General features: G+C 41.6%; 1 protein-coding gene across 1 annotated transcript; it reads right to left on the minus strand.

The window, feature by feature from the left end:
- Window positions 1-7,411: 7,411 nt before the first annotated feature.
- Window positions 7,412-11,791, minus strand: LOC133911886 (probable leucine-rich repeat receptor-like protein kinase At1g35710). The gene is made up of 11 exons (XM_062354339.1): window positions 11,296-11,791; window positions 10,510-10,657; window positions 9,780-9,851; window positions 9,195-9,266; window positions 8,871-8,942; window positions 8,638-8,781; window positions 8,401-8,481; window positions 8,203-8,274; window positions 8,031-8,102; window positions 7,848-7,919; window positions 7,412-7,724 (listed from the first exon to the last, which is right to left on the minus strand). Exons 1-11 carry the CDS (start codon window positions 11,384-11,386, stop codon window positions 7,634-7,636), a joined length of 987 nt encoding a protein of 328 aa, XP_062210323.1. The 5' UTR covers window positions 11,387-11,791; the 3' UTR covers window positions 7,412-7,633.

The raw sequence follows: 11,791 nt of genomic DNA on the forward strand, positions 1-11,791 counted from the left end.
CATGTGAAGGAACTTCTCACCTAAGATTTTTGCAGGTATATATTTATTTTTGTCCTTTGATATTTGACCAGTAACTGATGTTTAAGTGCTTAAACAGTGATTGCTTTGCTCTGTAATCAAACTAGACGATCGGGGTTGAACAAGGTTGACCAAAGAAGTACTCCATTTTGAAAAATCGACCACATTGCCTGTGAAATTTATTTCACCATAGTTAAAAAATTTTGTGGCATTCATTTGTAACGGTCCCATTTGGAACGTAATAATTTTGTAGAAAACAGTATAATTCCCACACGAATTTAGTAAAATGCCAACATTTCAAACGGGGTTTGATGTTACTAACAAAATTGGACGCCCAATATAAATACAATTATGAAAGTAAGATTTTACTGATTGACATGCATGTCTTCTCTCACTGCTTACAGCTGCGGTGCAGTGCAGGCGTTAGTGCCCAAAGAGGCCTCTGCGGTCTATAGAAGTGACGTCTACATGACTGCACGGGATCTAAACCCTCTGAATTCATCCCGTTGAAATCAGAGTTGAACAATTTTTGAGGAGATGAACAATATTCCGATGTTAAATATTGTAGCAATAATGGTGTAGTGATTTTTTCTATTTACAAAATCACTGTAGTATCAAATCATGTCCATCTATCTGCGACCCACTCGGAAGACCCCATTCCGACTGCACGGCTACACCTGCTTACATACTACACGGTGACACGCCTGCACCTGCCTGTGGCACAAATACGCTCTGACAAATAAAAGAAAGAAGGAAACGAACTAGATATTTTCGTTGCTTTAAAATACTGAGATTATGCAGCCATATGCTGCTGATGCAGGGTTGGTGGGTGCAGACACCAAAGTGCACGTTCCTCCGTTTCCGAGCACTCAGATCTGCCGGCTAATCAGACCGGCGAGCTAACCACGTGCTCCCGGCATGAAATACAGCGCCGCCTGCCTTGTTTAGTACCCCATGCATGCAGCTGCAGTACACCGTTTCTTTCTTGTTTCTAGCTTTGTGCCTGCTCTTGGTTAAGCACCCCAATGGCCAGGCCTCTCCAGTTAAGCTAATCTAGTTCTGCTCTACTCCCTGCTGCTTAATTACTGGATTAATAAGTTCTCAATGGTGTAAGTGCATTGGCCTTGTGATCTTGAACAAGCGGTGCTGGGTCCTTGCTTTCAGTGAACTTTCTTTTGGGAGGGAGAGAATCGAGTATCTCAATGGCATGGACTGAATTCAATACGGGTGTGATTGTTATTTGTATATACTATATACGTAGATCGTGAGGAAGTAGATTGAGTAAAATTATATTTTTTTTCAAAAAATGTTTGATAAAAAAATTGGTAATGTTGTAAGAGGAGGATGAATCATGACCTAAATCTAAATGGCTAAAAAAAATTATAAAATAAATCTATATCAATTTCTATCTAAATGTAATATAGATTTATTTAGTATGTCTATTCTACCGCTCAAAAATATATAGTCAATCATAGCAAACTACTCTATAAAGTTAAATATGCAAAAATGGATTGCAAGTATGTAAATATGGAAACATAAATATGGTAGAGAGAGCAAACTCAGCATAAGAGATTTTATCTCGTGGTATCGATAGTATAAATATTACCACTAATCCATATTAGAGCGTCCACTTAGGCTATAGCTCTCGGATAGTATTCGGTCACGCCCCTCGAGCCACCTAGGGCTCAAGTAGATTGAGTCATCAAGCCACCAAAATAAGACTTCACCACAAACCTCTCTTTCGGTCACTTACCATCGTTTTTACTTTGGAGTTTGAGCCACCAAGTCAAAAGTCTCTGTGTCCCCGTACAAGAGTCTTACCGCCACTCTACACCAAATCGGAGGGTCAACAAGTATGAGCCACAAATGCCTAAAGTGCCAATAAATTACCAAAACTCTAAGATGCTGACATATGAATGTACGAGATGTCGGCTAGAGGGGGGTGAATATGCGTTTTCTGAAATTTAAAAACTTCACAGTGGACTAAAATGTCTGGATACTCCAGGTAAGTCCAGAGATTCTGAGTTATACAGACTTAGATACTCCGAGTGAACCTGGATACTTTGACCTGATCAGGAAATCAAAAAACTGAGAACTTTTAAGCAAACCAAATTTAGTCTATGAGTTACCATATGTTCTAATAGATGTCCAAAGACCTATTGATCAACAACTTGCAACAAAACACTCACAAGCAAATAGATCAGGGCAAATCGCCAAAATCAACTAGAACAAGAAAGTGTGCACAAAGTAAAGGAGACAAGAATTTATATCCCGAAGTTCGGCCACTCCACAAAGAAGTGCCTACGTCTCCGTTGAGGAGCTCACAAAGAGCCGGATCTCTTTCAACCATTTTCTCACCCAAGCGACCACCAAGATCAAACTAGGGTTGCTTACCCAAATCGTTTGGGTAATATAAACTTCCCGAGACACTCCACAAGCTTAGGTGCTCTCTGGGCGACGCCTAACCGTTTAGGAGCTCAAAGCTCCAAGAGTAAAGAACGTGGATCAACGGCTTAGTGATGAACTCAAGTGCTCAAGATTGGATTTAATCTCACTAGCTCTTTAATCTCACTCTCCCAACCCTACTCTACAATCTTTAAAGATTTAAGGCTTTAGAGGAGTTAGAAGGGCTATTGAATGGCTATAAATGAGTTTGTCTACGAGTAGCTTAGCAGAAAATAAAGGAGGGATGAGGGGGTATTTATACCCACCCTCTCAAAACTAGTCGTTACTGTGCTTTTTAAACTGACCCGGAGTATCCGAATCAACCTAGAGACTCCGGGTTGGCACACAACGCACAGTGTAAAGCCTGTCTGGAACTCAACCCGGAGGGTCCGGATGAACACAGAACCTCCGGAGTATCCGAGTCAACTCGGAGACTCCGGGTTAAACATTTAGGTGCAAACCAAGACTCTCTGCCTGAGAGAAGTCCGGAGACTCCGGTCACGTGGAGTATCCGGGCTAATCCGGAAACTCCGGGTTAAAACAATATACCTATTCCGAGAGCTCAGCTTGGAGCTCCACCCGGAGACTCTAAGTTGTTGTCCAGAATCCGGAGTATCCGGCCTAACCCGAAGACCCCGGGTTCAGACAAGACAGAATTTTCTCGGCGTCTGTGGATTATTCTGTCTCTCAATTTTTGGTTCTACAGGAATATTATGAGCACTGAGACACCAAAAAAACTATCAATACGCGTCCCTCTTGATAGAACGACATTCCTAAACTCAAATTCGAAAAATAAAGCGAATTAAAACCTACTAAGCAACTATATGCCGATTCTCTTTTCTTTTGAGGGATATCATCGTCGTTTAACTTCTCCATCGAGATTAAAACCTGTACATAACCTCAATAAACATATTAGTCCCTTAATCATTTGTCATCGATTAGCCAAAACTCACATAGGGGCCTAGATGCATTTTCAACGTATCACTTGGTACAATGAAGGATCACTCTTTAACCCCCTCTCTAGGTAGCAATATCTAGCAACAACTCTCTCTAGGTCTATTAGTACTAATCATTCCCTAATCATATGTTTAATTATCTTGGATGATCACTTTAAGTATTTTTGTGGTTTGGATATCTTCTCAAGTGTCTATAAGCTTCTCTGGACTCCAGCACATACAAATAGCCAAGTGAGGGGGTATTTATAGGCTCAAACCCACACACTGGTTGTTGCTCCAACTGTCACAAAAGACTATAAACATCGGATGATCCGGTGTTAATAATAGTACAAACACCGAACCATCCGATGTGTACAATAGTAAAAAACTAGCCATTGAAATCCTACTCAAACTCATTGTGAACACCGGATATTCTGGTGTAACATTAAGCTCCATCACCAGACTATCTAATACGTATACTTGAGCTAACCTAACCACATCTTCTACACTGTTCATATTCGATGTGTAGATCTTCAGAACACCAGACCATCCAGCGTGTACAATCACGTCAAACTAGCCGTTGAGACCTTCTCCTCGAAAATACTCCGGTGCAACCATCTGGCGTGTACACCTCCGAGCACTAGACCATCCGACGTGTAGATTTTAGTCTTCAACAGTTTTCTGGAGAAATGCTCCGATGTTTATATGCTCTTTGAGCACCAGATCATCCGGTATGTATAAATTTATCTACTAAGAAATACACATCTCCTGCAAAACACTCCGATGTGCACAACACCTTAACACCAGACCATCCTGTGTGTTGATTTAAAGCATCTCTTCTGAGTCAAAATATTTCGGTGTGAATTCGTACTAAGCACCGAAACATCTAGTGTACTATCCTTTTTAAACACCAGACCATCCGATGAGTATAATCTACTTTGAACTCGTCCAATTCAATTTTTTTTGAGTTCAACTTCGGTAGTTTTGTCATGTATAACATACATGGAACCTACTAAAACATATACTTGACAAATATGTTAGTCTCATTAACTATGTTATCATTAACATTAAAATCACATACATACCATAAAAAAGTCATGTTCGTCATATTTGGTTGGTTGTATCTGTTTGTATATGCTAATTTGAGTTTCTGTTTAGTTGACTGAATCTGGTGCCGTATAAATGGATGCAAGAGTTGAGCCTACATCTGTTGAGTCAAACTGTAGATGTATATTTATATACGTCAAACCAGAATAATATATATCAACAACTAAACACACTTCTCTTTGGACCTATGCTCCTTGTATGAGGGGAGGCCGTTTGGTTTGGCGGTGGTGGTTTTGGGTTGGTACTGCTGCTACTTGGTAATGGTAGCAGCCATTGAATAGAAGCAGGGGCACTACCGCACTATACATGAATATAAACAAACTTCATATGCTATTGTTCAGCTCATAAAACACATTCTATATTCTTTTTTATTAATTTGTCTCCAAACAACTCCACGAACTCAACCAAATCTCCTAGCTCGAAACTGTTCCTCAGAGAGGAACCGGCTGCCTGGATATACAGAGGAAAGTAATGTCCATGGTTTGCCATTTTCAGAGCAATAACCAAACGAGAATCATCAGATCCTGATGACGCTGGGTCGACAGTCTCGCTCAAAGCTCTGGACGCCTCGACCGACCGTCCATGGGGTTCGGTGGCAAAACACACAATGGCAATGGGCAAAGCTGCCGTGCGCTCCAGCCCCCAGGCGACCCCATGCAGACGCAGCGGCGAGCTTGGCCTGTGTGCGTTCTGATCGATTCGTTGCAGAGGGGCAAAAGCAAGTGAGAAAACACAACGGTTGGTAGGTCCCTCGAGCTGCAGCCGTGGCAACCATATCCAGCGGCAGAAACAGTCATACACCACTGTATTTTACATGTTTTTTTTGTGTGCGAAGGAAGTGGTCAAATCCAGGTGTTTCAGAGTTTAATAAGGTGTCAACTGAAACTAAAATCAAGGGAACATGAACCCAGAATCTTAACAAGAGATTGTGTCGGGAAACCTAATCCTCGAACTCTGCCGGACGTGCTATTGTAACGGATGAAACAGGAGATTTCGCTGAACTCTGAAAATCACATGCGGTGTATGCATCATCATTCATCACATCTTTTACCATCATACAGTGTCACATTGTTGCATTTTTTGCTCAAACATTGATTATCTTCCAAAAAAATTATTACTACTACAGTAAAGTTAAGTATGATGAAGCAACTAGTCATGTGATGGACCACAGGCCTGACGAGAGCATCAGAGGACTGCAGTGCATCACAAGCCTTGCCACTGTAATCTGGCATTGGCTTAGGTGTTTGTTCATATTTTGAAAGAGAAGCTAAGATTTTGCTCATCCAGCATTTGCCTTCTGTGTGCATGCCCCTGCCGATCACAATGATGGTTATCCTGATATCCTCCATGTGCCTTTGAACAGCTCCAGTCTGAGACAGCTCTTTTGATCCAGCAAAAGAGAGCACAAAGATTTTGCATGGGAACAGGAGAACAGCACAAGCAAGGACCATGGGGTGGAGAGTGACACTTCATGTGGCTAAAAACTGAAGGGAGATGTGCGCTCAAGGCAAAAAGAACAAGAATACCAGTACTGTCATATATTGGGTCACTCAGCATATTCAGAGAGCAATGGCAGAAACTTATCATATGGTACAATGCCAATGGGCTCCCAACTTTGGTACACATTTAGCATCATACTTGGGTTTCTACCAACATTAAAATTGTACGGGATGAAAGTACAATATTCTACCCTGCTGCCTTGAATATCTATCTATTCAACTGGACAATCTGGTCCATTCTAGTAACTCAGTTCGTAAGTTGTCCTTGATTCTATTAGCCTGAAGTTAAATCTCTATTGTTAATCGCCGGCTGGCCTCTCCCTTCCCCTCTCTCTCTTTCTGCTCCTGCCTTGGAACTTCCACTCATTTTTTGGGTTTTGTTTAGTCTTGTTTTCTTTGTAATTATTTTTCTCTTTTAATAAAATTTCTCATTAGGGCCTCCCCTGCTGAGTTTACCCCTTAAAAAAATGGACCAAATACTACATATAGGCATCAACATATGCTACAGTGCAACAGCAACTCGGACATGGATTCTGTGATACATCCAATTTCTTATCCTTGCCAGATACCAGCACGACAGTTGTAGCATAGTTCTTGAAATGCATCAATCATGATATTACAGTGTGAGTTTAGAAGGGAACAGGGTACCAAAAAAAGTGGCATGGACCACTAACAACAAAGGTAATATTTTTAAAGTTATAAATGGAGCAGGAAATGCATGTGACCTTGACTGTATTCTTTGCTGCAACATTCATCCAATCAAACTGTGCAGGATACGAAGAACAAGTGGATCTTCTGTACCCAAGTTTGCAGAAGACATGGCACTTTGTACACTAAAAAAAAATGTACCATTTTTCACTTCAATTCTTTTCTCAACTGCATTACCATTTTGTTGAGCATCAACCCAACTTCTATTCGGAAATGAAGGGCGTGTTTGGAATGCAGCGATTTCACATGAATTTCGTCTATTTTTTACAAGAAACAACTCAATTACAGTAATATTGAGGAAAATATCTCGTGTTCTCAACAGGGCGAAAATGAGAAGGGAATGTGCTGCAGCATGACAAAGAGATGTGACTGCCCGTTTTCTTGGGCAGATCCAGCCTGGTATTAGCAGATTCTCCACCGCACATGGTCATGCTTTCGAGTATTGATGACACCAAATTTGCCTCCAGAAAGGCCAGATCATATCCAGTGGTGTAACAAAATATCATTAGCCTAGCCACCTCAATTGGCTCGGTACCAGTACTGTCGGTGCCATACTGTCACAAAATCAATTGGCTCGGTACCAGGACTGTCGGTGCCATACTGTCATGCAATGTGCTGCCGTTACATCTGAAGAGCAGCTCCATCATACAGCAAAGATACAGGGTAAACAATACAGCCTGTGCACTCATCCAATGATGATGACAGTATGACACTTTACCATTCACTGAATTATTTTTCTTCCCTTTTTTTGCAAGAGGCATTTTGCATATGTAAATTTGTCATTGAACAATGCAGTGAGAAACATAGTTACATATATGCCCCTAAAAACATGGCATTTTGCTACTGCATGATGAGATGGTGAATCGTGACCTATGTCGTAGTACACTGCAGAATAAATAACAAGCCCACAAACGAGCTTGGCTAAACTAAAAGGTCAGCATCTGGCAGTTCAAACACCTTGTGCGTTCCTTTTGGTTTGGTTCCTGGTCTAAAGTGGTTTCCTTCAATGTACCTGCAACAAGCAAAATACAATGTGCTTCAATAGCAGTACAGTAGAACAATTTTTCTAAGTAAAAAAAAATCTGTATGAAAATAATTGAGATCTTTTTCAGTTGAGATTCTGAAGCCAACTTACAGCTCCTTCAAAAATGGATGCTTGTATAACCCTTCAGGTATCCTCCCAATGAAGTTGTTATTGTCCAAGTACCTGCCACAAACCATTGTAACATGAGAACATCAAAACCAAATGAACGCTAAAGAACCATATTAATCATTCCCTCCCATATAGAATTTATAAAGTTTAGGCAGTAAGGCTCACAAATAGGTCAATCTTGGAATGTGAACTAGCTTTGGCGATATTGATCCAATCAGCCTATTATTGGACAAGTGCCTGCAGAGGGTATAAGGATAATCAGATCTAATCCTTCTTTCAATAACAAATTATGTCAGGTCGTAATGCAACAGTGTCTTCAACTTTAAAGAAAACATACAAGATCTCAAGGTTTGTCAAATTTGCAGTCTGATCTGGCAGCACACCAGTCAATTCATTATTGTTAAGGTACCTGTGGAACACAATATAGCAGATAAGCAGTCAGCTAAGGAAGACAGCATTCGCCATTCAGTATAGAAGGACGAATCTGGTAGCAATTTTTTTGAACAAAAATGTAGCATTTTATATTTCTTCTTACAGATTCCTCAAGGAGGGGAAGCCATTCCCATTGCCAACAATATCCCTGAGAGTGCCTCCCAAGTGGTTGTTACCAAAGTCACTGCAAAAGGAGAATTTATCATTTACTACAACACCTCAACAGACCAGGACAACTGTAAGTTAGGCAGTAAACATTTTCTAGTATAAGGACATTTGCTACTACAGATTTTCTTTTTCCAGTGAACAAGAGATTAAAGGAACCAGGTACGATGTTTACAGGTGACGTAGGTTCTTCAGAGTTCCAAGTTCAGGGGGGATCCGCCCAGTAAAGTGGTTCTCATGAAGATAAAGATAACGCAGTTCTGGTAGGTTTGCAAGCTCCACCGGAATTTCACCTTTGAAGTTATTGAAGCTCAAGTACCTGCAGCATTTTCAATAACATTTAGAAAACTCAGAAGTGAAACATTTATTTATCCAGATAATTTCAGTACATTTTGAAAATGAACTTACAAGTGTGTCAGTTTTTTTAGTTCACCAATTTCGGGCGGAAGCACATCTTGAAGCTTATTCCACCTCAGGTTCCTAAGATGATGAGCACAATTGATTAGATGAAGAGCAACTGTATTCAAAATAGACATGGAGCCAGAAGGCAGAAAATAGTAATAGTGTAATACTGATTTAAGAGAGCATTATCTGAGGATATTGGACAATTGCAGCGAATGAGAGACTTATGTTCTATGTAGCAACAACTGAAATGCTCTAAAGTGCTAGCATCTCGACATGCCAGGTGTATCCTAATGTACCTCAGTATGAACAAAGATATTCCATACTTACAATATCCTGAGATGTTTCAACCGTCCAATCTGTTGAGGAATTGGCCCCGTCAACTTGTTATTGTGGAGATCCCTATCATTGAATAACCCATTACTCTCATGGTTCAAAGGTAATAAGATATGCTAAAGATGTTACAGGATAAGGTCAAAGTTGTAAAGAAGTTTTACCGCAGCCTCTCTCATGACCATTCAATAAAAGGATCACCTGTAGTCTCTGATTTTATTTTATTTTATGGGAAATGAAATGTGCAACTCAGAGACAAATAGACAATACAAAAGCTGACATAAGTAACAAGTGGAGATACTACAGGGACAAATTCAGGGAGTATAACACAACAGAGATGGAACTTTAATTTTTCTACAAGAGTATATATATACAACGTGGTTGCCTAGTCATGTACCCTTACTAATGGTTACCCGTTATCTTAAGACAAACAGAAGCTTAACAATAACTATATGACAAACATGAACTTCATTCAGGTTTCACCAAATAAGTACGAAATGTCAACAGCGTATTGCCATGTGCCTCAAGATGCTAATACAGAACATAAGAATAAAGCAGCATTGAAGAGGGAAAAGTTCTTACAATTTTTTTAGATCCAACAGGTTTGTTACTGCTGTAGGGAAAGGACCAATTATAGATACAGCATAGACTTCCCTGAAATATGATACACAATATGGCTACTCAGGCATGTATATGCAGAAACAATGCATAAAGCTCAAGAAAAGCAGCAAACATGATTATGCGATTCATAAAGTTGAGATCCATAAGCAGCAGGCATGTATTGGCCATAGATGCTAATCATCTTATTTATTTACAACCTTTAAAAAATTGAAATTTTTCCATAGAAGAGAAGTAGGTAATGTTGCATTTAAATCTGGGACTCGAATGGTCAACGTTACTCTGGTCAACTATCTCAAAACCCTTCTAGCTAGGAAATACAAACGAAGATTTGATGTCGCATTTCTTGATTCCAACGGTTCTTTTTTTAAGAAAGGAACAAATTTTTGTGTATACTTGACAAAAGCTATCTCAGATGGCTGTGACATGGAGATGATGAAGCATATAGCCAAATAGTTTTTGTGCCAATATTTGCAAGCTTAAGGGCATGCTGTATCCAGCATTTTACTAGGTTGTAAAAGGGAGTCTCCTACGCGGGACAAGAGTGCAAGACAAAAGTTTCAACCTTTGGCTTCAAGAATTAAATGTTTTTTCTCTTTAAAAAGGAAATGTGCAATCATAAAATAACCACAAGAAATCCTTATGTATGTCAGCAGAAAAGGTAAAATCAAGAAAAGGCAGAAATATTTCTTACAGTTCTGTCACAACTCTATAATCCCCCTGCTGAGAACATGTCACACCAGACCAGGGGGGTAGATCACCATGCCCACAAGGGTCATCGCCGACCCATGAGTATACAACTCTCCAGCCTAGTGAAGACTTGATCTCATTCAACGCTTTCACTGCATTCAAAAACCAATTTTAGTTCCAAGATTTAAGCATCAAGCAACTACTGAAAGGTAACTGACTAATGTCTACGAGCCGATACAACTATTTTCCTGAGTCTTGACGCACTCAGGTACCATAGCGACCTCTTGTGCAGCTAAGAAATGACACGCTAGATAGATACTGCATGATAATACATAACTTAGTGGACATTTGGTCAGCTACAACTGAATCACAAAGTCCTCAACGGTTATCGCTTCGAACACATTCAGCCCCATTTTCCCCACAAATATGAAAACTTATTATCTTAACTACCAAATTTGACGCCAGTTACAGTTTAAGTGGAGAAACTAAAGATGGATCCCACTGTAACGCCGGAGTTCATGCAATATCACCCAGCTCCACGGAGGCGGAGTCGAGCCAACGACAGCAAGAGAGCCCAATTAAGCAACCAATAGATCGAACGCCCAATTCATCTTCTCTGAGAAACAAAACGCATGGTCCCGGATGCAAGATTGGGTCAGATCTCAAGCGGAACGACCAAAAGAAACGATCTTTCTAGCATTTGGTATCCGGGATTCGCATCAAGAAGCCCGGAGCGCCGAGTGAGACCGGAGGTGCAACGGGTGGGAGGAAGAAAAGACCAGTAACGTACCGTCTCTCTTCACCGTCTTGCCCCGCGCGGCGCCGGCCAGGAGAAGGAAGAGGACGAGGGATAAGGGGCGGGCGAACGACGCCGCGGCCATGGACGGACGGGGAACGAGCAGGGCGCTAGTGGTGGCGCGGCGCGCGGCGGAGCACCATAAGAGAAGAAGGGGAATGGAGTGGGCACTCACGGAGTCACACTGTCATAGTGCAGCACCGGCGCAGCCGCAATCGCGCATTTCACTTGCCGCGTCGGTGGGTTGGGCAGGGCGCCAGGGCCGGTGCTTGCGTTGGGTAGGGGCGCACCGAACGACGGGCGGGGCGTTGCTTGGCGCCGTGGCGGTGCGGCCGTGCTCGCCGGCCCGATTCTCTGCTCGTGCCGCCGGCGGAGAACGTGGGTGGAAATGCCACCGAAGAGCCCCGAACCGGGACGGAAATCCACGTGGTCGCGTGGCTTTTTCGCGTTCGCGCGAGGCAGCCTTCCGGTTGCTGCCACGATCTCCCGA

The sequence above is a fragment of the Phragmites australis genome, chromosome 3 (genome assembly GCF_958298935.1).
Source record: "Phragmites australis chromosome 3, lpPhrAust1.1, whole genome shotgun sequence".
NCBI classification, from domain to species: Eukaryota; Viridiplantae; Streptophyta; class Magnoliopsida; order Poales; family Poaceae; genus Phragmites; species Phragmites australis.